This window comes from Haemaphysalis longicornis, unplaced genomic scaffold, assembly GCF_048455015.1.
Source record: "Haemaphysalis longicornis isolate Haplotype H1 unplaced genomic scaffold, Haemaphysalis longicornis Haplotype H1 scaffold_7, whole genome shotgun sequence".
Classification (NCBI taxonomy): Eukaryota; Metazoa; Arthropoda; class Arachnida; order Ixodida; family Ixodidae; genus Haemaphysalis; species Haemaphysalis longicornis.
This window is the reverse complement of record NW_027526422.1, coordinates 97581288-97608943: the sequence shown is the minus strand read 5'-3', so window position 1 is coordinate 97608943 and position 27656 is coordinate 97581288. Positions and strand designations below refer to the sequence as shown.

The window sequence follows — 27656 nt, the reverse complement described above, 5'->3', positions numbered from 1 at the left end:
CATAATATTTCTGCCCATTAAATTGCATCCACATGAAGAACGATATAACAAGGAGCCTCCTCGTCTTGAGCAGCAGTCGAGAAGGGCAGTGTGCAGGAGTTTATTTCTTCCACTCAACAGCGAATTACCAACGAGATTACGCTGATAGGCTTAGGCTTCCACATGCGTGTTATGATCATGTGTGCCATGGTTCGAACTGAATGGCAGGAATCGTGTCAGTGGACTGTGGTACAAGGTTTGTATACAGCACGATGGGAACTTGCACTGCATTATTTTTTTCGCATTTACTTTTTGTAGTGATTTTGGTTTCTGATCCCTGCAGAGCAGTAGTTTGTAGTTTAGATTGAAGTTTCTCTTAAGCCTGCCGGACAAACCTATATAGGCGTGATTATTGTTGTTTGGATTTTACGACGCCTGCATTATACGACGGTTTTTCACGGTCCGGACAAAGTCGTATAATTGGGGTACTATACTACCAACGTAGCAAAGAGCTTGTTATAAAACATACAGCACAATAAACACAACACGAAAGAAGCAGGACGGGACAAGCACTCCAATTTTTATCACGCTCCAATTTTTAGAACGTGTGCACCAACTTGCTCAACAATGTGTTTTACTTTAGCAAAAAAAACCTTTAAGGATAGAAAGTTGGGTTAGTAGGTTTACGGATACCTGGTACATTGTACTAGCGCTAAGGATGGAACACAGAAGGGAAAAAAACACAGGGTGACTGCACAGGATGAATGCTAGGGTTTGTCCTGTGTTTTTCTTCTGTGCTCTGTCCTCAGCGCTAGTAGAATGCACCCAGCGAAAAACCGGTCTGGAAAGGCAGAAGAATCATTTGTTCTACAAATCAGCGCACTGTCTACAAGGAAAACTGCCTGGGCATCCCCTCCACACCCCCGTGCGTGCTGACCTCGAAGGTGATCTTGGCCGTGGTGGCCTCCTTCTGGGCGAGGGCCAGGGAGGCCTCGAGCTGCTGCACCTGTGCCCGCAGCTCCTCGGCCTGCGCCTGCAGCTTGGCCATCTCTTCCTGCAGCCGGTCCCGCTGCTCCCGGGCCAGCCGCTCGCTCTCCTCCAGCCGCTTGACTTCCCGCTGGGCCATCCGGCCCTCCAGCTGGCACGAGCCCAGCTCCTCCTCCTTCTGCACGCCACACGGGCACAGAGGTTCACTCGGAGCCGCAGAGGAGGAAGAAAGCAGTGAAACATAGTTTACGTGTGAAAAGTTGACAGTTGATAAATCAAATGGCGCAGCATTTGGTCGGTTGGCATCTAGGTCGAATTCATTTGACTCCAAGACTGTGCGCAGGGTTGGTAACATCACTGGAGAAACCAGAATTACCCAGAACGTGGCCAACTCAATGTGGCATGATGAATGAATGCTTCACTCTCAGACCAGATAAAATCTGTGTGCATGACTGGAAACCAACGACGAAACAACCTACAAAATAGACATGCCTCACGCAAATTTTTGCACAGTTTTTTGTTGCCCACAACTCGCAGACATTCTCAAAATGTGTCGCTTCACAACAAGTGACATGTCCTGGACCAGTTGTGGTACCCAATTGAAAGAGTGTTACCGTAAAGACACCCAGCAAAACAAAACAAAAACTGTCACTAGTATACGCAACAGCTGTCAGTAAAGGAAATGGCTACACCTAACTCAAATGATTTTATTCATTTTTTTAGGTCCCCAAAGGCTTTGAATGGGCGGTGCATATGAAAGCCTGCCACCTGCTCCTGCTAAAAGACACTCTGCACAGCTCTGGGCTGCAGAATGCAGAAGAGTCAGACATGCTTGAAGAACAAGTGACAGCTTGCACTTGGTCTTCCGGACAAGCACCAAGGCAACAGGGATTAGATCAGTGGACACACCCCTGGGCACAGTAAGGCCCCAACTAGCCACCCCCATCAGCGTTGACGGGACCGTGCGTGCAATGATGCACCGCAGTGCCACGAGGTACCTTGCGCAGCAGTGCCTGCAGCTCCCCACAGCGTGTGCGGCTGGTGCTGAGGAAATCACGGGTCCTGGCCAGCTGGGCCTCCAGGGCACTGCTTGACTCCAGCAGGGCCTTGTGCTCGGCCTCCAGCGACGACGAGGCCCCCGACCTGCTGGTGGGAGAGAGGAGCCCCGGCACACCACCTCTGTGGCACCGCTCACCAGCAAAGCAAGCGCCCACATGAGGCCTCAGGGTACCGGCACAGTTGTGTGCAAACGAGACAGCGATTGTGTACAGAGGGTACGAACCCAAGGTGACGAGGTAATCTAGACAGGGCAGGCTGACTAAGGCCTATCAAAACAACATTCAACGCAAGCAGCTTGGAAAGAGGAACCTGTAAATGAGCATTGAGTAGAAGGAAGACACGAAAGGGATGGTGGGCTAACGTTCGTCTCACTTGAGTAACAGGACACACAGAACCTCCCTGCTATTGTCTCTGCGACAGTGTGAAATACATCCCTGGACACTGTGAGGCCCACAGGGCTGGAGATTTGTGTTACCACAGGCCCGGCCCTCCAGTTACTTTTCCCGACATACTTGCAATGCCTCCTGAGTCACAGCAGCACAAACTTTGTGGAGACTGGCTCATTGCAGCCGTGGCAAAGCTGAGCAACCCAAGCCGCCAGATTCTGGATCAGCAAGTAGCCAGCTTGCTGTCACTGATGCCACAGATACTCGCAGTGACTTTTGAATGTTTTTTTTTTTCTACCATTCCGGTCCAGAGAAGCCACTCTGATGAAGCTGTATTCAAGGACCATCACTCAAGCTGCACCCGCAATCAAACTTGTAGACTGCCCGTACATTAATTTGTTTTATTTATTTTTTATATAACACGTGTAGGAACGATAAGTCGTAACCTGCACTCCTTTTTGCAGTTAACTTCTAGAACAATGCTGTCACAAACCTGAATCCTGCAGGATAAGTCAATGCTAACAAAAATGCCACAGTCTTTTTCTACAATGTGGCAACACAGCAGGGACTGCAATTCTTCATCGGGCAGGGTCTAGTGACGCATCTAACCTACACAAGCATCCACTAACCCTGTGAAACCAGACACAGCCTCTGTCTACCTCAAGGCACAAGTTCACCCATTCAAGACGGTAGCACAAACACTGCAAGGTCACTCACGCCGGTGACTTGGCGCCATCACCCTCAGCGCAGGCTGGAGTTGGGACGCTGGTCTTCTTGGAAAGTTCTTGGAGCTCCTGTGAAAGGAAATAGTGACAGTGTGTCATAAAAAATGAATTTACAATTAACGCTTCTCTTAGCAATGTGAAAAACTGAAAAACTTTAAAAATAAACTTTCAGGGAACTTAATAAGGTTGGAGCATAGAATTAGATTATATCTGTTCTTGCAAGCCCAAGGAAAGGTTTCAAAGTTTCTCTGCCATGCGAAAAAGTTTTGTTTCTAGCATGCTGATTTCCTCTATATCAATGAAAAACAGCCACACATTGGCTGTTTATATCCCAGCAGCCCTGATTACTTGAGCGAGGAAGTTTCGTGCTTAGTGAGAGTGTTGTTCCTTTTGCTTGCAGCATGAAACACCTAAAACGTCAGGGAATTGATTGATTGTGGGGTTTGACGCGCCAACGACACTGAGGCGATGAGGCGCACCGCACCGTAGTGGAGGGCTCCGGGTTAATTTTAACCACCTGGGGATCTTTAATGGGTGCCGCAATCTCGAGCACAAACATCAGGGAAGCAACATCTCCAAACCAAGTTGCTCTGCCACATGGCAGATACAAAAAAAAAAAAAAAAAAAGGAAAAGATGGCTAGCACGAGATCAGAAGTTGGCAACTCACCAAGTTCAGCTTCTCAATGTTCTCAAGGTAGCGTGCATTGGCTTGTTCCAAGGCAGAGGTCCTCTGGCGGAGGCTCTCCAGCTCTTGCACTTGCTCGGGTGGGGGCTGCGACAGCAAGTGCAGGGGGCAGTAACACTGGCGAGTTGACGCGGCCCCGTTAAGATATCGCATTCTCACACGTATAACCCGCCCCTTTCAGTCCGTGAATAAAAATAAATATCCCCGCGTATTGCCTGCACATTCTATACAAGAAAGGCTGGACCAAAGCTACTGAAGCAACATGGCACATTTGTTGATGCAACAAAACTTACCTATACATTCCATATGGAATACATTTTCTGCACAGCCTAAGCCACAATCACTCATTGTCACTGCTCTCACTAGAGCTATCGCTTGGGCCTAGCTGACTTGCCCAATATTTTTCCACAGGTTGTTATATTGTAAGCTGTGTGTAAAAATGAGCATTATCAGTGGGATAAGAGTTGCTTAGTCGCTACTGCTGCTTTAGGGGCGTCACAGCCCAACGCGCATTGCCATGAAGCTGCACCGAAGATTAAAGCCTCACATATACCTAATCTGCAGCTCTGCTTTACCCCTGAAATTTTCGCACTTTTGGTGCGGGTTATACGTACGAAAATATGGTACGCATCTGGGCCTAAATTTGACAAAATGCCCTACAAAGCCCACACTAAGCTGTACTGTACTAACAGACGCACCTGAAAACAACCACGGTGAAGACCAGTGTGCAATGCAAAACTGTCTAAAAGCCAAAAGTTGTAAGGGGAGAAAAAAAAAATCTAAACATCAGACTTGCACAAGCATGTACTGCGCCAGAGTAGCACATAAAGCCACATTTACATTTAGTGAGGCATCAAAATCAATCCAGTCTGCACACAATATGGACAGCGCTTTGGGAAGGCAGAATAATCCAAACAAAAAAAATTCTGCTTTTCTAGCTTTTATGGTACCCCCAACTTTTGAAACGGCACCCAAACAAATAAAACTCGACAAGGCCTGCCTGACTGCAAGAAAAAATGCGACCCAAACAAAAGCTTCATTAACGAGGCCAACATGAGCGAGAGTGCTTGCTCTGTATTCTGTGGCAGTTCCCTAGGCTGCTTTCAGGACTATAAATAGAAGAAGAAAAACGTAACAATAAGGACAGGGAAGTAGCAGAGGCTCGAAAAGCCGAGGCAGCAGAGGCAGCGGAAGACGCACCTGGTGATGGTGTGGCGAGCCACTGTCGGCGCAGGTGGCCTCCACGGTACTGACGACACCCTCGAGGCGGGCCACCACCGAGTGGAGACCGTTGGCCTCCCGCTGCAGCAGGCTGTCCCGTCTGCGCTGCGCCTCCCAGGTCTCCACCAGCCGCTGGTGCTGGGACTGCGACCACCCACAGAGGAGGCAGGAGAAGGGAAGAAAGGAGAAAACAACGGGGCATGCACTCGGGCTTCTGCTGCGAGCATTAACCAGCGAGCACTGCTGTGCGCTGCTTGGCAGAGGTGCAGCAACTTTGAAACCACGTGGTCCTCAACACTCTCGTGGGTGACATTTATTCCAGGGAGAGTGATGGGGGTTTCGTTTTCCAGTCCCACCTTTGAAAGGGCAGGGTGGGCTACAGCTAGCTGCAAGTTAATTTAAAACTACAAAAGAAATTACAACAGTATACCTGACACACTTTCTCGGTGCACCGCCCTCAAGCAAGCAGTAAAAGCTTGATCCGACCCAAAAAGGGATCTGCCCCTTTTTCTCCAAATAATAAATGCCCATTAACTCTTTCGCTACCGCGCCTATCAAAATTGATCAATTTGATCAATACTTTTGGGGGCGCCTTTTCATAGCGTTCCACGCGTTTCTCAAACCAGTAAAGCTGTTCGGAGTTAGATCAGAAAATGGCCTTTCAAAATCAGTTGTTTTCATTTTTTCTACAGAAACGGGATTTTTGACACGCTTTTGAATCACCTGGGTGTGGAAAAGGGGCGTGGTCATCACGCGTCACTGCTACCAACGAAGAATGCGTGCAACTCGTAATTACTCTGCACCAGCGCTTGTTTTTTGCTTTCAGGGCATGAATGGGGAACTAGCAAACGATTTTCAATCGTCCGGTTCGCGCTCTGACAGTAATAATCCCAGAAGTCGTCTGAAAATGTCAAGCAGTGCCTGGTTGCAAAGCTACTTTATGATTTTAGACAGTTTTATTGCCTTTGCGCACATTGTTCTAAGTACTGTGGTAGTTCTACTTACCCCAGGACCATTCGCAAACAGTTTACAACAGTTTCGGCTTCGTTTCTGCATCACGAAATTCATATTTAGCGCTACTACACAGTTACCCAACTTCAAGGCTACCTGCCAAGGCGCCTGGAGCGTCCGCCACTGATCCTCGGAACAAAGCACGGCGCTCCCGATTTCCCCCACCCTAACCCGATTTCTGCGATAAGAACTTCAGATGCAAGTCAAAAGATCACACCCAGTCGCCAGATATCTGTTCTGCCGAGGACAGCGCTTCAAACCGGCCTTACACTGCCAGCTGTACGACTTTCAGTTTCGTTTCCATGCGAGGGTATATCCGGGTGTCTAATGTTGCTGCTTAGTTGAACTGTCTATTCGGACGGAGTCTCAGAGAAGTTTTTGTACTGTTTCATTTGAAAAATGTTAGGTGGCGCTGCAATAGAGGAGGCTCGTTGTGCTGATCTTTTTCATCGCGCAACTGCTACTCGGCCAAAGATCGCAGGGCACGATTCTAGCTCATCGTACCTCATTTTTGCGAGCAAGGCTACAATTGCGAGTAAGAAGATGATAATAAAGCTCAGCTTTATGTTTTGAGAGATAACTGACCGTGAACGACAACAAGCACCAGCCACGGCGTTCAGTTTTCAACTTCATGCATGTTTTTTTCCGCATCACGTGCTAGTCCCAAATATTGTGCTCGCTGTAAATGAAAAGTCAGCCATTGACATGATGTTTTTACGTTATGTGGGGGCAAATTGGTGCCTCTGATAATGAAAATCACCAGGTTTATTCCAGGAAACCACCCGAAATTGCACATTTTGAATTGGAGGTTGGGCTTCACAGCACGACACGAGCACCGTGCATGCTAACATTTTTTTTTATATCTGACAAACTGTTCCATGCAAGTCGACATTTTTTCTAGGGCGTGTTTTTGAAATGTTTCCCTACAAAATGTATATTCTAATTTTTTTCTACTACCGGTGGTTTGATAAACACAACTCCTTTTTTATCATTTTTTTCGACAACTTGACAAAAATTTTGATTTTGATATTTTTTTTACAACCATGATACACAAAAACCTTTGAAAAACTGGTGTTATTGGAAAGGCAGTTAAATAATCTGCATTTTGTGTTCCTGCAATTAGTGTCTAACCAATTTTTCAGCAGGAAAAAAATGTTTTCTTGGACCGCTGAAATTAGTCAATTTTCCGGCGGTAGCGAAAGAGTTAATATTCATAGTCTCAGGGAATTGAAAACATAATTGCCCGTAAATTAGAAATGCTACAGTAAAGAGAATAATCACTACACACCAAAATACACCTACATAAAAGGGAGATAGAGAGAGAAAGCCACTCGCTCCTTATCCCCCGACTAGTTTCAGGCAACAGTATACTAAGGGAAGAAAAAGAGGATAAGACACTGCTGCAGCGTGGCCCCAGTCATGCAAGAGGAAGGAACCAAGTTGGTTCCCAAACATTGGGTTGTTTTTTTGTTCTACTTCTCGTTGGAGTTTGCTATAACATTTCTAACTAGAAGGACTTCCACAGCACATACCCCTCCATCTCAGATGAGACGAGGACTATCCCGCAATCCCACCCTCACTTCCAGGACTTCACAAGTCTTGGGTAAGTGTGAAACCCTTGTGCTGCACCATTTTATTCCACTATATTTAGTTTATAAACGGAGAAATCACCCAGCAAAAGTTTATTAGAAAGAGACATTTCAGGTTCCATAGGGAAGCCTCGTCCCCTCTGGCTTCCATTTAGAAACCGACAACATCTCTCTTTTAACAAGCCTTTAGTTGGCAATCCCACCTTATTTAATGTGAATGTCATACCTGGCCACATGAGGTTTTGTCAAACCTTAAATTTCATTCCACCATTCCTTTTTCAAAGTGCCCAGCTCGTACCCACGGCTCACCTTGAGCTCAGCCACCTCTCGGTGGAGCTTTGCCTTCTCCTCGGCAGCGCGCTTGAGCTCGGCCATGGAGACAGCGCACTGCTGGCAGGTGGCACTGCTGGCAGCAGCCGTGCCGTTGGCGGTCACCACTGCAGGTTGCTCCCGCCCTGGGGCTGCCCTGTCCATGGAGGCAGACACTTGCCCTCGCAGAAAGGCCACCTCCTTCTCCAGCCCACACACGGTCGTCTGGTGCTGGGCGCACTCCGAACGGCACGCCGACAGGGCCTCTTCCGCCTGGCGCTGCTTGCACACCGCCTGTGCACCCACCCCACCCACCAACATGCACGGTCTCTTTGTTTTCAATGCGACCACCAAATCCCCGAAGAGGCTTCTACAAGAGGCTTAACTAAGCACGCTGCTGCAAACTGATCGCAGGAAACTGATCCACAACAACTCATTCCACATCATTAGCGGGAGAAACGTTATGGTCGCCAACAACACCAGCAAGACCGATTCTCCCTACTCACAACACTTGATGCTTTATGCCAGTAAGAAAAAAAAAAAAAAAAAAAAAAAAAAACCTCTTAGCTTGTTCAGCCAGTAAACTGTTATGAGTCACAAATTTGCTGCCTGCATGCAAACGGCAGGAAGCCCTGTTGCACAAGAGTTGGCTGGTCAGGAAGCATGCAGCCAGGAGGATCACTAATCTGGCCGTACTGCAGAAGCAGACCCACAAGACCACGAATCTGCTGGCGTCTATGGTTAATAACCAGACAGGCAGTCGTCCACAGAAGTGCACGAGACGTGCACAGGCTTATGGCGGAGCAGTGTCAAAAGCTAGAGGGGGCTCACTTGCAGTTTGGCAAGTAGGCACTGCAGCACTGGGATGCCTGGGCAGTGCAGACAAACTGGGTCTTACCACTTTCGCAACCGCACCTATTCCCATCGATAGTACCGTATTTACTCGCGTAATGATCGCACTTTCTTTCCAGAAAAATTGATGCAAATTTAGGGGTGCGTTCATTACGCGGGGTAACTTTTTCGCGAAAACCTTTTGAGCACAGAAAACGCAAGCAAGTTCCGGGTCAGAATTTTCACGATAGGTCTCACGAACATAAAAAAAAATAATAAAAACATAATAAAAACTCCGCACACCGCCGCCAGCCTCTTTGCGTAGTGACGCAAAATGCAGTGTTTTCGTGAATTACGCAATGCGCCGAAACGAGTTTGCTGCGAGGTGACAACAAGGCAACCAATAAGTGACTGCCGCTGTCACATTGCGGGACATCAAAACAGACATGGGGGCCGCAACGCAGCAAGCAGAGCGCATTTTTTCTTTGTTTTGTGAGTACACTATGTGCATTTAGTGAGAGTTTCTTCCTCATGAATATTGAACGCATGCTTGCCGATATCGCTAATATCAGCAAGTCTGCGGCAATAACGTAGCCATGTCTGCTTTGAAAGGGAAGGAAACAGAGGTAAGCACGATCATCATCAGCTAGACTTGGCACATGTACGACATACTGCTGCAGCAAGTTCAGGGTGCGTTCATTGCGAGGGAAGTTAAAAAATCTAATTTTGATGACAAACTTCAAGGGTGCGATCATTACGCGAGTGCGATCATTATGCGAGTAAATACGGTATGTTATCGATGAATACAAATTCAAATTTTGGCGCTCTCCGAGCGCTTCTGGACAGCTATTGCCATCCGAAGGGTAAAATAGGAAGTACTGCGTCCGTCAGTTTCGCTTTCGAGTTTCTTTTCTTCACCAAGGGGTGGATTTTTAAAGCTTCTTCGCAGTCGGGTGCACGTGGTTTCAGTTACGCCATTGATGCCGCTGGCTGATGCTCTATGGGAACAGCGAATTTTGATGGGTTCCGATGAATCTGAGATGTACTCTCTGGATGATAGCAGCAGCACAGACACTTCAGACGACTTCGATTCGTCAGACTTCAGCACGGACAACGAAAGTCGTCACATCTCCCTGGAACATCAGCTGGTATCCGCCAAGAAGTTTCGCTTTCTCCTCCGGCCATTATATCGCTGCCACGCATTGGTGTAAACATATCTGGCCTGTTCTAAAGGTCACAGCTCTTGTCTGAAGGGAGTCAACTTCGTTCATTCTTTTCGTCGGCTGCACGAAGAGTGGAGCCAACCTTTGTTTCACTGCGTCGAGAAAGTGCTTCGCACGGTGGCATGATAGGCACTAGTGCATATAATTTCGTGCATGTAAATAACTTTTGTACTTACAGAGCTCGTATTTGCAGCATTATTCTAAAATGGCCTTGAATTTGAAGCATATATACCGTATTTATTCGAATCTAAGCCGATAGTTTTTTTGAAATACTGATATATCAAACTCCAGCGTCGGCTTGGATTCAAGGATTTTGAAACACACGCCAATTTCCAAGTGAAATTGAGGGAAGTGGCACGCAGTTAGCGCGCCACACAGAAAAAGTATTGTAGCCATTACTAGACGAGCCAGTAGCCACTTAAGGGGCCATAGCTGGGGGCATCGCCTCCTGTATTGTAAAAATACAGGAGGTGATGCTGAGGGCGATGCCGCCATTTTGAACTGTGCGGATAGTGGCCTGCGTGCGGTGTGGCGTTTGGTTTTGACAGCGCAATGGCACCAAACAAGCGGCGCCATTATAGTGCCGCTTTTAAAAGAAAAGTTGTTTTAGCCGCGGAGTTGTCGTGGAACGTTCAAGCTGGGTGGGACTTCGGCGTGAATGAAAAAAATGTCCGTCGTTGGAGGACGCAACGGGAGAGGATATTTGCGTGCGCCGCAACGAGGATGGCACTCACCGGACCACGAGAAGGCCGTCACCACGAAATAGAGATGGCACTGGCTGACTTCGTTCGGACGCAGCAAGCAGCTGCCCTTCCAGTAACGACGGAAGTGCTCCAGGCAAAAGCAAGGGAGCTTTCAAGGGAACGAGGCTTATTACGGGCACACTTCAAAGCCAGTCGGGGCTGGCTACAGAAATTCATGAAGCGCTTCGGCTTTAGCCTCCGTCGTCGAACGTCAATCGCCCAGAAGTTGCCGCCCGGTGATTTTGAAGAGAAACTGATTGAGTTCCAGCACCGCATCTTCGTGTTCAATAAACGTTTCTTCTTTTTGTGAACGCTGACCTCGCCTTTTTGTTCGGCCTACATTCGAGGTAAGTTTTTTTTTTTCCTGGCTTCGGACTTTCAGGGGTCGGCTTAGAATCGGGGCCGGCCTAGATTCGAATAAATACGGTAGTTCATATCACAAGGTAGCTGCAGCACTGTGGAGGCTACATTTCCGCCGTGAAGGGGGTCCTAAAAGGACACTCCCTTCTCCCCTCTCGGCAAGTGGCACCGCACGGCCCCGGCGCCTTTTGTCGCTTCCTTCGCGGTGAGTTAGGCGCCCTGAAGGGGACAACAATGTAGCCTCCACAGTGCTGCAGCTAGCTTGTGATATGAACTATAGTTTTTTTTTTTTTAATGTTTACCGTGTGCAAAGTGGCATTCATTTTTTAATCATTTTTTCCTCTTTTTGTTACTTTACTGTCTTGATAATTTTTTGATAATATTCGCAATAAATCTGCTGTTTGAAATTAATACCGTCGGAAAGCTTTATCCTTCCTCTATCACTTCATACGTTACACTTTAGCATCAGTCATCTTCTGTTGCAGGAAAAAAATATTTCTCGGGCTACACAAAAACAACCGATTTTTCTGCGGTCACGAAAGTGTTAATGCACCTGGACCTAGAACCCGCTCAGCAAGACAAGCACTCACATAGTTCTAATGTAAGCCAGCCAACTCTTACATTTGCCTTATCCTTAAAAGGGTGCTACACAGAGCTCACAGTCTTTCCCTCTGTTCTCCTTCCGATTAAATAGGCAGTACAGTGACACACAGGGGTCCAGCATTCAGACGTTAGATTGGTTGTGATTTGGTTAAGAGAAAATGCGATTTCTAAGATACTATGCACATAGCAGCCACACAGAACTCAAAAGGGAGAAGAAATAAAAGAAGAAAAAAAATAGAGGCAGACCTCGGAGACCTCCTTGCGGACCTCGTCAATGGAGACCCTGTCTGCCGTGTGCTTCTTCTGCATTGCCTCCATGCACTGGACCCCTTCCGAGAGGACCTGCCATCATAAGAGGGAGAAAGAAGACCAGAGTGAGGCTAGAACCTTCCCACTCGAGCCTGTACAGAAGCATCCCTGGCCCAGGTTCAACCCGGAACTTTGACATTGCAATCAGATGGGGATCAATGATGTCTGAAAATCGGCTGCACGAAGACATCATCAGCTAGCTCTCTCGTCCTTCGCAATGCCTTCCACCAGGCCAAACACAACGTGGTCCATAACAACATAGCGTATCCACGTGCCGCAGTAGTTCAATGGTAAGGTATTATGCTGCTGCGCTTAACCCTTCGATGTCCAAAACTATTATTTTGCTCAAGTGTGTGAAAAGTTTTTAAGATATCAAAGGACTTCCAACATCCAAAATATGAAGTCAGAAAAATATTTGGTCCATTAGGACGGACTGGACACACTGGGCACTGGCTGCCCATATATCACTTGAGTAAGAGAGCTACCTTGACCACCATGATTTATGGTTTAAGTGAAGACAACACCGTCAAGTTTGTATGGCTATCATTTGTAATAACAATGAAATTGCACAATTTCTGTTTCCTGTCACTAGCCCATTGAGCCACCCGGGATCAAAGCGAGTTGACACGCGTAAACAATATCTTTTTAGCACACGGAAGTATGTGCGGCCCTCTCTTCTTTAATTTCTGAAGGTCCGAGATCCTCTGCCTGTCGATAGATGGTGTTAAATGTCAAAAAATCCACTAAGTGCGAGAGGTGGATTACTTTTCGGCGGCTGCTTTTCAGATGGCAGTGAAAAGTGAAAAAGCTTGCTCGCCAAGATTTTGACGCATGTTAAAAATCCCAAGATGGTCAAAATTAATTCGCTGCCCTCCACTATGGCACGTTTCATATCCTAGGTGTAGGTTTGGCATGCAAAACCCCAAAATATCTTTTTTTAAACACTGTATCCTGAAAAACGTTTGCGCTGGTGTAAAACGAGACACAGGTCAATACATCCACCCAAACTGGAAGCCGTGAGCTAAGCCTGAATCCGCAGCAAAAACGAACATTCCATATGTAGTGCCATCTGGGTCCTGGTAGTGAGAGCGTGATCAAAGCACTCACCCTTGCTCATTGCTTGCCTAATAATCTACGATTGTTTACAATACAGAAAGGATTTTCCGGAGGGATAAAACAGGCTATTACTTGACAAAAAAAACTGACAGGTTGAATTTTTCCTGTTAAAGCACTTGCAACAAGGTGGGCAGGGCCAGACAGGCTTATAATCTCTCGGTGTAGTGCTGGGCCAGGCATAGAGCAAATTTTTGCTCTCAGCTAGGCACATACAATGGCAAAAATTACCGGGGATGTTCAGACAATCCACTTGGACCTCATGTTAATCTGCTGTTGAACTTTCTTTTAAACCCTGCAACCACACCCGTCACCCTTTGACAAGCCTCCTGGACAGCGCCCTCAAAAGCGTTCCACTTGCTTGCCATCTCCAGGAGCGTCCTCCCGGCCGCCCTCGTCGGTACCCTCACTTCTCAAGGAGGCTCATACTGCACAGGCAGCTGCACTGTGTGCTGTGTTGCCCTTTCTCAGAGCCCTCCTCCAACTGTCTTGCAGCACTTCTGTTTCCCTTTTCCGGCACATGATCCCCAACTCTTGCTTTTACTTTCTGTACCCCGCAACGTGCATGCTTGAAACAGAGATCTAACCCTGGTATTTTGAACCCTTCCTCCACTCAAGCCCACAGTCAAGGGGATCCTGGAAGGCGATCTTCGCATGTAAAGGCATTGCATCATGCTCCACCCTGCCAAATCGAGAAAACACATTGAGTGGGGGATAGGCTCAGAATATGGCCATAAGGCTTTTCACTTTAAAAAGTGGCAATAAAAGCAGCGCTCGCTGCTTTTACAGCACTTGCAGTGGGCTCGGTGCTCTTACGGAGTTTAGCTGCTCCTTGTATCCCGCGCAGAGTGCCCGCTCGTTGGCCAGCTCCTCCTCCAGGTGGGCCTTCTGGCGGTGCAACAGCTGCAGCTCGCTCTGCACGCTGGCCTCGTCCCCCTCCTCTTCCCTCTCCTCCTCCTCCTCCCTTCCCCTGCCGCCACCCCCGTTGGCCTCCCCCTCGACCCCCACGTCCACCACAAAGGGCCTCGGAGTAGTCTTGCGGGGGCTGGCCACACTGCACATGTGCAGGAAGGGGGGAAGAAAGAAGGCGGGAGAAAGCTGGTGGGACGGTTGAAACAGCTCCTCCATTCTGCTGCAAAGTATCAAGTGAGCTTAATCAAGTAAAGCAATAACCAGAATCACTCCCCTGGTAATCAACTTTTCTAATCACCAGCCTGTTCCAAGTTTCAATGCAGTCCCACCTGAAATGTCTGTGTTCTGGGTAGGGTTATCCAGAGTGCATGAAACGCCAAACATGCTTATTACAAAGGGCAGAAAGCATGCAATGGCATGCATAAGCCTTCAAGCAGCATTTGAAGACGGGGAGGAGGGGGTGGGGTCATGATGACGAAGCGCAGTTGCCACCACATTTTCTCCTTCAAACGAGGCGAACAAGCGGGGTCTTGGTCTAGTACACCAAGTGAACAGCATTTCCTGCCATTTTGCATCAATCCTGAGATGCTGCCTAGTTTCTATTTTACTGTAACTTAGCTCGAGACCATAAATAAAAATGCTTCAAGAAAGTGCACTTCCAGTGTGCATGTTTTGTTGCTGTCATTGTTGCAATAAGAATAGGCCTGGAATACGGCCGTGAAAGTAATTGACCACTACTTTTTGGTGTCATGGTCAGTTACTCAGAGAGATGAGCGATTCTCGGTATAACTAGCTACATTTTTCTACGCAAATTGTAAATAGTCTGGTCGCTGCTGCCTAAAAAGCACGAATGAGGTCTGCAAGACAGCAGTTGAAAGTCCGAAGCTAAACAAACAGCCTCCACCACTTATTCCAAAGGAGGCTCAGCATGGCAGTGATAACAAAGTCAGAGACACTGCCCTTGTCTCTGCTGTACTAGGCCTCCTCCTACAATCGATGCCCCAACTGGCCTACTCTTATTCTAACGTCTCTTTTCCAATGCCGCCTATAATTAGATTTTTGTGCAGTGCCTCAGTGAAGTACTTAGTCACCACCACGCAAACTTGACCGCCCAACAAACAAACCAACAACAACAGATTGCCGCCCCAAGGAAAGGCAAGAATGTGCGTTTGAAAGACAGACAGCCGAGTGATTGCATAACCACATCCAGGTAACAAGGCAGCATGCACTCTAGCTAACGAAGCTGTGAGAAGGGGCAGGTTCAATTTTGCGCGCTGGAATGGTGGGGACAACAGACGGAGGAGAGTGAAGGATTAGGATAGACGAGGGGTTAGGAACAGAGCTGTTATCAGAGTTATTGCGTTAAGAACCTAGGTAGCTACATTCCAAAGCAGCCAAGAGGTAAGGTGTAGTGTATGCGCTCACTCCACCTAGATAACGGGGCCCTGTGTCCATTCACATTCATGCCGCTGATGTTATGAGAAGAGAAAAAAAAAAATTGGGGGGAAATGTTACATACGTGAAACGTATCTAACATTGACCAAACGGCCGCCCATGTGACTTACAGCAACCAGGGTAGTTCCTGGTTGGCACAGCGGCGTTACCATGAGGTGCATTCTTATCAGCGCATTTTTCCCGTGCTTTCTTTTTTATCCCTCCTACTGTTCTTGATTCACTTTCTTCCCATTTGGCATATACCCGTGAAGGGGGTAGTGACAGTACTCTTGGTGCCATACAGAGAGACTGGCTGCTTCTGTAGCAGAGCTGAAAGCGTGCTTGCATCGCACTCAACAACCCAATTCTATCCAAGCAAATCACGCAGTCATCCTCCTCCATCACAGTGCGTCCTATCAACCGCAGCATCCACAGAAACGTGCAACACATGGCTGTCGCCTTCAACTCTGTGCACAGAAAACATCATGCTTATGTAGTCCAGTGAGCAGCATCCTCGCTTGATAAGCTTGAGGTCATTGTTTCAAAACCACCCAAGGGAAGCAAGATGTTTTGATCAAAGCGACCATTTGGGCATGTTGCTCTCCGTTTCCCGATGTGTAGAGTGCACTATATAAAGCAAGGGACAACGAAAAAATGTTCATTCACCGTCCCTCATTTTAAATACTACACTCTACACCTCGTGAAGATTTCAGACTGTCGACCATCAATGGATGAGCTGCCATGTACCATGTGCCACAAAAGTTCCGGGTAAGCAATTGAAGATCTACAAGCGTTTCACGTTAAAAAACATGAAAGGGGGGCTGCAACTACCCCCCTTTATGCTGCAAAAGCACGAAAGGGCCCACCGAGTGAAAAAGCCAGCGTCCAGTGTCAGTAGCTGTAACAGAGAAACGGTTCCTACATCATATGCCTTTGAAGCGTTCCACAGCAGGCTGCATTCCATAGCTTGAGGCATTTGGTAGCATTCAATTACCTTGACTGTAGCGAAAGGTGGCCGTCCAAACCAGTACACCACAGATGAAGCCAGGGAGCAGAACAACGCAGCCAAGCGAGCAAATAGACATGCAACGAAATGCACCATCGTCATCAACGCTCCCTCCACGTAGCAACAAGAAGGAGCAGTGGCACAACGCGTAGGAGACAGATCGAAGCCATTCGAAAACATCAGGCAGAAGCAGATTGCCAAAAAAATCATCTCACGTGGCCAGAAAACAAAGCCGTTCGAGAACACAGGAGGAAGCAAAGCGTCGCAGGTGCTCATCAATCAAGGAAGCCTGTAATGTTGAGTGATATCCCTGTACAGGACTGACAGCTGGTGAACCCTTAGCTGGTTTCCCTGTGGAGCCCGCTAGCTTATTTTCGGGCACTCGTGTGAGCGACGAGGTTCCCACCGAAACTAGAGTATCATAAATCTCCCAAAAAAGAACAAAAGACCCCACTTAGGCAGCTACCCACAAATAGTTTCCTTCCCTCTACAAGACTTCACACTATATTACCCACAACGTATACATTCACTTGCCGTCACTGTGGAGAGTCCTCGACTTTATATCGCATGGTCTATGTATGTCAAGGGCAGAAGAACACCAAAACCATATGAAATCCAACTTCAGAGCAGTGGGAGCGAGAGCTGGTTAGCTGTTATTCTGACTGGCGGCTTTGGCTCGTCGAGACGGTGAAGACGGCAGCAAGCTCAACCGGGTTCCTGGACTAAGGACTCCACTCACAGCACTCTTTTCTGATCCCAATAGAGGTTTCCTTTCTCCTCAGGTGTTCAACTCGAGACAAGCGCATTCACATTCAGAACCCTTGCGAAGTGCTTAGGTGTCCTTGTACTCTTTCCTAGTTGCAACATCAAGCTCACTCATATTTACTCCATGGCGTAGAAACGACAAGATAAAGACGACTTTCAGCTTTGCCTTAATTAAAGAAGTATGGGAAGGGACGCGGAAGAAGCGAGCAGGCAGCGGTAGTGGGGCCCTGTGATCTAGGCGGAGCGAGGGGTGGGTGGGTGCAGTGTCCCGACTCACAAGTAGCCACTCCGCAGGAGTTCGTCTTGCCTGCGGTACTTGCGCTTGATGGCATTCAGCAGCTGCACGGCCTTCTCCTCTGACACGAGACGGTTCTTGCGCTCAAGGTCCACCAGCATGTTCAGGTTCTGCGTCAAGGGGGAAAGAAGAGAGAGGCACGGCACTCGAGTTAAAGGTAGAACAGAAATCAAAATGGCCCCACGCACTCTGACAGATGGTTAACCAGCGAACCTGTGACGTATGGCCATGACGTGCAGCCGTGCATACGAACCTATGACGTACGAACCTATGATGTGTGGCCTACCCATTTTGAAGTAATGCTTGGCTGGTGTTTCCCATAGCCACGTTGATGCTGCCCCGCACACACTGCCTGCCATTATTGCTTGAGCTGTGATTCCCGCAGTAGCTCGCTGTGGGCACGCTCTGCTGCAATACATCCAGCCAATCTCTCTCTTTGTGCTTCAAACTCCTCGCCAACCTGTTTTTTTTTTTTTTGTGCATGCGCATGGGGTTGAACCAGAGGAGTTTTATGCGTACATGGGGTTGCCGGATCTCCCTTTTGCGTAAACACTTAAAGCATTGCTTTAAAACAAGAAATAGCAATTATAAAAACCATAATAATATTTAATAATACACAAAAGTTAGCCACACACTGACTAGCAAGAACCACGGAGGCAGCACTCGTACATTTTCATGCAGCTATTTTCCTGCATGGTGCTGGAGTGACACAAGGTGTTGTTCTACACTAATGTTGAGACGCCTTTTCATATCTCAGCAAACAAGAAGGGTGAATAACACAGGTCTGCCCTTAAAGGGGCCATGAAGAGAAAATACGTTTGGTCCGTTAAGAAGACTGCTTTGTCCCAATGACAATTGTATCAATTTTATAGCTCTGTGATATCCGTCCGACTAATTAAACAACCGTTGCATGCTGAAGCCAATGAGGTTTCTACACGCAATAAGTAGATGCAAAATTTTTGTATCAGTGCCCCTTTGAAGAGCATGGAGGATGAAAACAGCAAATAAAGGTCAATAGAGATAGCCTGCCTGTTTATAAAGCAATTACGCCAGATTAATTTACCAGATAATAGGGTCGAAAGTTACTGTAACATCATTCCACGCCTAAAAGCTCAAGTGCTGAAACTGCCCCAGCGCTGTCATTTTAAGTGCTGCTGCCCAACACATAAGCTATCTTTTCGCGAGTAAATCCGATGCAAATAAAAAATTCAGTGTATCCCCTGCTTCGAGGACACAGGTTTGATCCTTGAACGCGACTACACCTGATGTGTGAGTTAATTGTTAATAACGCCGGCGAAAGGCACACAGTGGAGTGGAGTGGAGTTGGTGAAGTGGAGTTAAGCGGAGCGGAGTGAAGTTGAGTGGAGAGGAGTAATGCGGAGTAAACTGGTGTGGAGTTAGGTGAACTGGAGTAGAGTGGAAAGGAGTAGAGTTAAAGGCAGTGGAGTAAAGTGGAACGGAGCAACGGCCCGTTCGCACTTTAGCAACGAAGTGATGCAATTTCTGTTACTCTAGTTACTTGCCATTGCTCAAGTCACTCTTTTCGTGGTGAATACAGCAACTGGCCTTGACCAATTTTTATTGCGGCCACCACTTTTGTGATGAAACAGGGATGCCGACGCCACATGATTTTGGTAGGTGACATCCTGCCAAAATTCCCAGATATTTTTATTGGGTCACTGCACCCGCCATACGCAAAAGCGTACACCGATATGCATATCCAGATTAGTTGCCTCAATCGTTCGAGCACTGCCCCAGATGAGTGCAGTGCCGTTGCTATTGCAATCAGGAATAGAAATCTTGAATGATACGGGAAGGACACTTGCAGTATCAAGACACGAGCCCTAAAGTTAAATCATTGTTGGAAACTGCTGCGATTTTTAGCCACTGAGCGGTAGCACATGGTTTTGAAAAGCCTTCCTTTAAAGCCATTTTTTCGCCCATGCAGACAGACTTCTAGCACGAGGCAGGAACTGAGCAAAGCTCTAAAATGAAGCATCTTGGTGACAGCGTGTGACCGGAAAGTGTCGTCTGCCTGAAGAACATAGCTGAAAAAGCAAAGATCCGTCATAATTGAAACCGAAAATCCCATGAGGTTTCATTGTAATCAATGAACAAAAAGAAAAAAAAAATGCTGCCACCGTCGCTCGTTATACATGCAAGTGTGGAGTGAAATGAAGTGGAGTGAAATGAAGTGAAGTAAAGTGGAGTGGACTGTGGTGCGAGTGAGTGAGCATGCCCATCTGCATGCACAAGGCTGCCTGTATACACTGTCCTGAACGCCTCTTCCCAACTTGACTTTTTCACTATCCTATCTTTCCTTTCAGGCCTCACTCCCACTCATACTAAAGTAAGAAGGAGCATTATTCATGCAGCCTAACCTGCTTCAAGCCTTCAGAGCAACTACAAGCGGTGCTGGGGGATGATAAAGCGAAGGATCTTTTCCAGCTGACGGTGACAAAGATGCTGTCACGTGCATACATAGAGGCCTCCACGCAAACAGTTTCATACTAATATATACTAGAGGAGAATCTGATGTCGCAATCGCATGTTGTTGTGGGTGCCGCCATAACACCTAGCAACGTACCTGGCCTACTGTGCCTGGATAGCCTCATGGCCTCCTTTTGCTCCCGAAGCTAAAATCAACAAAAATTGCTAACATTTTTTTCTTGTTTGTCTGGCATGAAGCTTCTAAATAAAACCTGACAAATAAATCTTCCGTACCTCCATTTTTCCGATGACTGAATAAATTTAAATTATATTTCAATATAACACCATTGCTATTTTGTAGTTCTTTAGACTGTTCATGAGCCATGCCAAGGACAAGTGGAACATGCCTACCTGGTCCATGACTGCACGCTTAGTGAAGTGCATCTGGCCTAGACACTAGAAGCCAGATTTCCCTCTAGTATGTATTAGCACGAAACTCCATGCCTCCACAGCCTGAGCCAGGCAGCACGCATCTCCGGTACCTGGTTGTCGGAGCGCATCTGTGCCTCGCGGGCCTCGGCGGCAGCCAGGCTGGCCTCGAGGGTGGCCAGCTGCGCCTGGGCCTGCTCCAGGCGGGTGCGGCACTCGCGGGCCTCCTGCCGCAGGCCTTCCTCCCGCTGGGTCACCTCGGACAGCAGCTGCTCCTGGCGCTGGCTGCGCCGCCGCAGAGAGGCCCCCGAGCTCAGCAGGGGCTCCCGCAGCGGGGAGGAGCCCGCCTCCAGGAAGCTCACCGTCCTGCATCCAGGGAAGACGGGGGGAGAAGGAATAGGATGAAGAAAGAGCACCAGAAGGTGAAATAAGCTGAGGGAGCAGCCACAGAGGGACACTTAGATCCCTGGTGACCCCGCTCATGGAGAGAGAACGTATCATCATCATTAGCAGCAGCAGCAGCAGCAGCAACCTATCTATGCCCACTGCAGGGCAAAGGCCTCTCCCATAGATCTCCAATTATCCTGGTTTTGCACTAAGTGCAACCAATTTGTCACTACAAACTTCTAGATATCAACTGCCCATCCAACCTTCTGCTGCCCCCTGTCAGACTTGCCTTCTCTAGGGATCCACCCTGTCACCCTTAATGACCAACGGTTATCTTGCCTTTGCATTACATGCCCTGCCCACGCCCATTTCTTCTCCTCAATGTCTACTTATAAGTCCTTAACACGTGTTTGTTCCCTGACCCAATCCACTCTCTTCTTGCCCCTTAATGTCACACCTATCATCTTCTGTTCCATTGCTCACTGAGTCGTCCTCAATTTAAGTTGAACCCTTGTAGTGAGCCTCGAAGTCTCGGCCCCGTAAGTGAGTACAAGTAAGATGCAGCTGTCATGCATTTTCTTCTTCGGGGACAGTGGTAGGCTGCCATTCATTGTCTGAGAATGCCTGCCGAATGCCCTCCCACCCCATTCTTATTCTTCTAATTACCTCTGCCTCATGGTTGGTATCGGGGGTCACTACTTCGCCTAAGTAGATATAGTATTACTTCATATACAGGAGAGACTATATACAGGAGGCAAAACAGCCCACTGTGGTGGGCACTGACGAGCAATCAGATAGTGTCACACGGAAGGCCAAAGCAGACTCCACAGCTTCCTAGGTGCGGCAGCCAAGGAGAGGATGGCAGCAGCTGATGGACGAAATGATTGTGCCCATAGTTCATTCTGGGGCTGCACAGTGGAATGCCCATTGCGGCAGCCACGCAGTTTCTTCTCTCGCATGAGATTCCGCTATAACTTAGCCTAGGCCAAGCGCTTGTGACATCATCTCGCCACCCCACAGAGCGCCATTTCCCCTCCTGTCTTGCTTTTACTCCGTAGCCCTGCTGGAGTCGTTTTGCTCTCAAAGTGTCAAATAACCCCCTCAGCCTTGAGTGGAACCTGCAACACTGGCCCAGCAATGCTGGAACTGAAGTCACCGAATGTGGTTCAAGTGGCAAGGATAGATGACTAACCCTCCTCCTTCCTAACTGCTCTTTCTGAAACTGCCTACCAATGAATTCAACAATGTACACGAAAACTAGCTTTTGTTTCTGGAACTTAGTGAAACTCGTTTCAGCATGCATGACCCTTTAGCTCTTGTTTTGGGGCTCAGCAGGGTATTCGTAGAAACTCTGTGCTCTAGGTGGCAGCAAAGAGGCAAATGCCGACTCGCCTCTCCAGGGCGGCGCTGTTGGCGTTTTGGGTGTGTGTGAAGCCGATGAAGGGCAGGTTGGTGCCCTCAAAGCCTTTCTTCTGGTCTCGCAACGCCGGATTCCTCGGACGGGCTGGCTCGTGCTCAAACTCGTAGAAGTTGGACGTGTCCTCTTCCCCACTCAGGTTGGGCACAAAGGGGGGAACGGCTGGGGGCAGACACACAAGGGCAAATTGCTGAAGTGCTGCTTAAGAGCAATCAGCCACTTCACTCCTTGTCATGGGCTGCAGGTCCAACGTAAGATGCACAAAACGCTGCTTTGTTTTCGTTTATAATTCTCAAGTCAAGGACAGAGATACAAAACATTGCCTTGAAGGTATTTCCATGAGCTCCTTTAATCCAGCCCACTGAAAGAACAGTTGCAGGTACTCAGACATCCACAAGTGTTCTTTGGGAGAAAAAGGCAAATACAACATTGCTGTAAGCACTTTTCCAGTAAGACAGAAGCTAACTTTTCATGCAATTATGAGTGGTTGAAAACTAACATAGAACTACTTTACCATGGCTGCAATAACCTGTTTTGGTATAAAACAGCTGTTCCTCAATTGAGCACAAGCTACCTTCTCATGCATAAAAGATCCCCACCACGGAATAGCACCGTACCCTACGTTTGGCTAAGTTTCCTGCGTCTGCGACTTCCCCAGATTAGGCGCAGTCAAACGCCGCCCACTCACTCTGCCTGATGTTGTGCAGGTCGATGGGAGCGAAGAACTCGTGCCGGCACATGTCCTCGTAGGAGAAGCGCTTGTCGGCCGTTGCCAACAGACCCCGCAGCATCTTCACCGCAGTGGCCGACACATTCGAGTCGTCCGGGTAGACCAGCGACTCCTGTGGCAGGGCACAAAGGATGGAGAAAGGCCCAGTGAAGCAAGTTCCAAGATGTAATTCCGACGGGAGAAGGGAGGTGCCCCCTACCTGGAAGTTCATGATCTTGTTGTAGGTGACGAGCACGCGGTCGTCGGCAAACGGGTTCTGCCCGTAGAGCATCTCGTAGGCCAGGACCCCGAGGGACCACCAGTCGCAGCCCGTGCTGCCCTGGGCCGTGGCGCAGGCTGCCAGGCCACCACCGCCCATGGCGCTCAGCACCTCGGGGGCCACGTAATGCGGGGTGCCCACGGGAAGCCGGTTGGACAGCTGGCGGAAGAGGACGGGGCAGGAGCAAGTGAGCTTCCCCAGGTGGCATTTAAAGGAGCCATGAAGAGAAAATACAACTTCGTTTAATTTGAAAGAACTAGGATTCAGTATCTCACTAGGCTCCATTACAGCCACAAAAGATGTTTTTTTAACGAAAAAAAAAGCCAAGAAGTATTTAAAAACTTTCAAATTTTGCGCCACAGTGACGTGTTATGAGCAATAATGACGTCGTACGAGCCAACAATAAAACATAATTTTCAGTGCGTTAACTGCACATTAGCATTCAAGTGATGCGGTCAAATAGAACTAGAGGTCCCATTACAGAGTCCAGTCATGTGTCGTCGCGACAGGTCAGTTAGGCGGCCGCCAATCGCACAAACAAGGTTTCGTGACATCATAGAAAAGTTGCGGGAAATCGGCTAGGGGGTCGCGACTGCTTCACACGTTTTCTTTCGTATCTCCGTTATTTGTTCGAAGATTGCGATGATATTGGTATCTTTGTTATCGGGACTAAGCAGTCTTTCTAATAAACCCAACTTGCATTTTGTCTTCGTGGCTCCTTTAAGCCTAGCATGTTCTATGTTTTCAGGCAAAGTTTCATACCAGTCAATTTCTACACCCTCCGAAACGATCCCTACACAAATTTCTTCCAAAACAGGGCTGCGGCCTGGAACACACTTCCCCTAGTACAGAAGTACAGAAGGAAAAGGTGCTGCATACAGAGTGCATTGATCTCTCGTTTGTGCTGTTTCTGCCTCCCCACCAGACACAGCTTGATGACATTTTATGATAATCATAGTTTAAATAACCATAAAATCCGAAAACAAAGGGCACTACATACACACACACACACACACACGCACACACAAAGATGACTCACATTTAATAAGTAAACCATGAAATAACGTAGTAGGGAACCTTCTCGTCTCAGCTGCAAGCTGTTGGCACTTACGCTTTTCTTGTCAGCAAGCTTGGCAGCAGACCCAAAGTCTGCTAACTTGATGTGGCCCGTGCGGTCGATGAGCACGTTGTCCGGCTTCACGTCCCTGCACATGAGGACACCAGCGACGTTACACGTGTGTTCAAGATTTCGGCATACGTTAAAGATCCCCAGGTGGCCAAAATTAATCCGGAGCCCTCCACTACGGCGCACCCCACAGCCTGTGTACCGTCGGCGCGCGCTGAACTTCATAATCAATCAATCATTAATGCTACACAAGCGTGTTGCAGCCTGTTCTCCACTATGCAATCTGAGAGGTCACCCAGAAAGAACGGCACGCAGGGATGATACATGAATCCAAATGATAAGACATGCCTGCAAAGGTTTATAAATTAGGCTAATTTTGTGTGGTTTCCGTTGCCTCACATGCCGAGGTCTTTTCCTAGAATTAACATGAATGATCACAGAACCGACCTTTATGCTTTTTTTTTTTTTTTTTTGCTTGGTGGGATTGTGTAAGTCATAGCTTCGCCAGAGTATATAGCTATACCCTCAGTACACCAATACTGAAAAACTTGTAGTTCGGCCACCTTACAAGATGAAAGTTACTGCCACATAAGGCTAAGAACAGCAGGATAGCCTCTTGTTTGTTTTATACCATACAAAAATTTTCTGGATACCACTAAACAAGCTTTTCTTTCTTCTAGGAAATAGTTACTAAAGCATGCTGGGGAAATTAAAAACCGCAAAATATTTGCTGCTTTTTAAGCTATTCAAACAAGACCGTCAATTGCTTCAAATGGGAAAATCGATATTGGCACAGTTCTACCAGTAACGCCAGGAGCAGAATTACAAGTTGTGTCCTTTTCAAAAACGTTAATTTCAATTTCATGTCCCCTTCAAGGCTTTACTTAGTTGCACTTCCGAGGCCTTTAACGTGCAACAACGGTTCTCGGAATGCTTTTCTTTCACGCCATCTGTGTCAACTGCCCTCGGGCAATCGGGGCTCACTCAAAATGGTGCAAAACTAAGAGAATGCCGCCCCAAGTTGCACAATAAGACCGAAAGGTGTGACTGAAGAGCGTAGGGAAAAGGGGGAGACCCTGGGGCACCACCTCATACCTGTGCACGTATCCAAGCGAGTGCAGGGCGTGGACGGCCAAGGTGAGCTCGGCCAGGTAGAAGCGGGCATCTCCCTCGGGCAGCAGGCCACCCGATCGGTCCAGCAAGCCGAACAGGTCCCCACCAGGCAGTAGCTCCATCACCAGGTACAGGTGTGCGCTGTCCTGGAAGGCGTACTGCAGCCGTGTCAGCCATGGCCCCGACTGGCCCGCCCGCGCCAGGATGTCTCGCTCCTCCTCGAAGAAGGCCACCTGCGTCGTATTGGTTGGCAGAAAGGAAGCGTGGAAAATGCATATGGATTGCGAGAATACAGTTAAGAGTCTCTCTAATCCTTCAGAGTTACGCAAGTGGACCGCACGTTGCAGAGGAAAGCTGAGGTTGCAACTTAAGAAAGCAATGATGTGCCCTTGCTCATGCAAAATGATCCATGCTAGATGTCTTTTGAGACATTTGTTGAACCTGCCATTACCACTAGAACAAGTTTTCCATCTTCTTTTCCTGACTTACCGTAGGTTCTAAATTCAGGACAATTACGCCAGGGGTATTTGTAGCCTTGCTTTAGGACGTAATGATCAGTAACATTGGGAATCATGAGCTTTTGGTAAGGAAAGGGACAAAACTGCTCCAGAAGTTGTAACAAGGGGAGAGGACAGCCCTACTGCCTACATCCACTCAACATGTACCTCAGTGCGGTGCTCACAAACTTGCCCTTTTGAAAGTGCACATAAAAGAGAGAGAAATGACAGGACCAACCTCGCGCTGAGACAGGGTGTCGTCCTTGCGCAGGATCTTCATGGCGTAGATGTCGCCAGTGGCCTTCTCCTTGACCATGTGGATGTCGCCAAAGTGGCCCCGCCCAATCACCGCCTTCACCTCAAAGTCTGCTATGCTCACACGCAGCTGCCGCAGCTCCTGCACTATGCCCCGGTCTGGAACCAGAGGTGGGAAGGAGAGCGGGCGACACATTAGTCTGCTTGTCCCCTTGGGGAGCACCTCCGTGACTGTCGCACATCGTAGTGGCATGACACAACTCCACCATCAGTTCTGAACCTTGTTGTCTCTAAGCCTGCGGCCCCAATGTTCCTGCACAGCTATGTTACAATACTACGAGCATTAAACTTTGCACAAAAGATAGGGTGACCAGATGCGCCGTTTTGGCCGGGACAGTCCCGTTTTTAAGGTCTGCTTCTGCCGTCCCGTCTTTTTGTACCAATAAACAGAAACGTCCCATTTTCGCAAGACTGCCTTGTTTCAAAATTGATGCGAAGCAAGTTGATCAAACCAAAAGAATGGCAACTTGCGACAAGTATATTTTACAAAATATGTGTATTTAAAAGTATTTACCAAGAGAGTAAAATTTAGATCTACTTTTAGCAAAAAACACCTTGAAGTTTCTCGCCGAAGATGACTTTGAAGAGGCATTATTTCACTAGCGAACCATTTTTAAGCAAAACATTAAAAAGAAACTAGAAAATTGGAGGTCTTCAAGTATTTTGGTCTTTGATGTTACAGAGGTGTACGCTGCGCTGAGACTTCTTGTGTCGCGGAACTGGCCTTGTGTTTGCTGGAACCACGGCTCTAGTGGAGCGCACTTTTTATCCCATTGTGAGCTCAACGTGGACGTCAACCATGCTGTCGACATTGTGTGCAATCTTACTTGTGCGGCTGAACTTTCTGTACAAGTGTGAAGAATTTTACAACCGCATCTTGCACAATAAAATTCTGCTTAAAAAAAATTGTCGTCAAACTACACCAACAAAGGACCCAAAGCACAACCTTCGAAATGAATCAGGGTTTGTACGGGCTTCAAAAGCAAAAATTCAGGGGTTTTCAAGGACTTTCAAGCACCAGAAAACACATTTTCAAGGACCCCATCTTATGTTTTATCTGGGATTATTTATAACTTTTTAAACAAAATGCAAAATTTGGATATTGCCTAATGCCTAAGAACATTAAGGCACATTTAGATAGACGCTATGGGTTCATGAATGCTCCCCCAGCTTTATTTTTTTTCATAGTTTATATTTAGAGGTTTTTCTTTTTTCTTGGTGTTTTGCTGAGGCTGTTTGATTTCAAAACTTCGTTAATGTTGCCTGCATCTCCTGCTTTGTCAGCAAGAGTATCAGCTGAAATTAACTCAGCAAGTGTTGCTGCAAGGCAGGATGAACTATGTACACGTGCACCATTTGCACGTAAAAGCAAACGCAGATGGAGCGTATGAGGCACAGAAAACATGC

The 27656-nt window shown here is 47.7% G+C and overlaps 1 protein-coding gene across 6 annotated transcripts in view; it reads right to left on the bottom strand.

Moving 5' to 3' along the window:
* Window positions 1-27656, bottom strand: part of LOC144146145 (citron Rho-interacting kinase-like) — an 81632-nt gene that overhangs the window by 51210 nt on the left and 2766 nt on the right. For 4 of the 6 annotated variants that reach the window (XM_077678106.1, XM_077678103.1, XM_077678108.1 and 1 more), the window contains exons 3-18: window positions 26173-26348; window positions 25420-25670; window positions 24310-24403; window positions 23139-23357; window positions 22898-23051; window positions 22185-22371; window positions 20519-20771; window positions 17529-17656; window positions 13951-14188; window positions 11959-12054; window positions 7953-8246; window positions 5023-5187; window positions 3805-3909; window positions 3129-3205; window positions 1965-2112; window positions 917-1144 (exon numbers count right to left, since the gene is read on the bottom strand). In XM_077678106.1, the coding sequence (XP_077534232.1) occupies window positions 917-1144; window positions 1965-2112; window positions 3129-3205; window positions 3805-3909; window positions 5023-5187; window positions 7953-8246; window positions 11959-12054; window positions 13951-14188; window positions 17529-17656; window positions 20519-20771; window positions 22185-22371; window positions 22898-23051; window positions 23139-23357; window positions 24310-24403; window positions 25420-25670; window positions 26173-26348 (2813 nt within the window). The remainder of the gene's footprint in view (window positions 1-916; window positions 1145-1964; window positions 2113-3128; window positions 3206-3804; window positions 3910-5022; window positions 5188-7952; window positions 8247-11958; window positions 12055-13950; window positions 14189-17528; window positions 17657-20518; window positions 20772-22184; window positions 22372-22897; window positions 23052-23138; window positions 23358-24309; window positions 24404-25419; window positions 25671-26172; window positions 26349-27656) is intronic. The other 2 variants (XM_077678105.1, XM_077678107.1) reach the window with 2 other exon arrangements.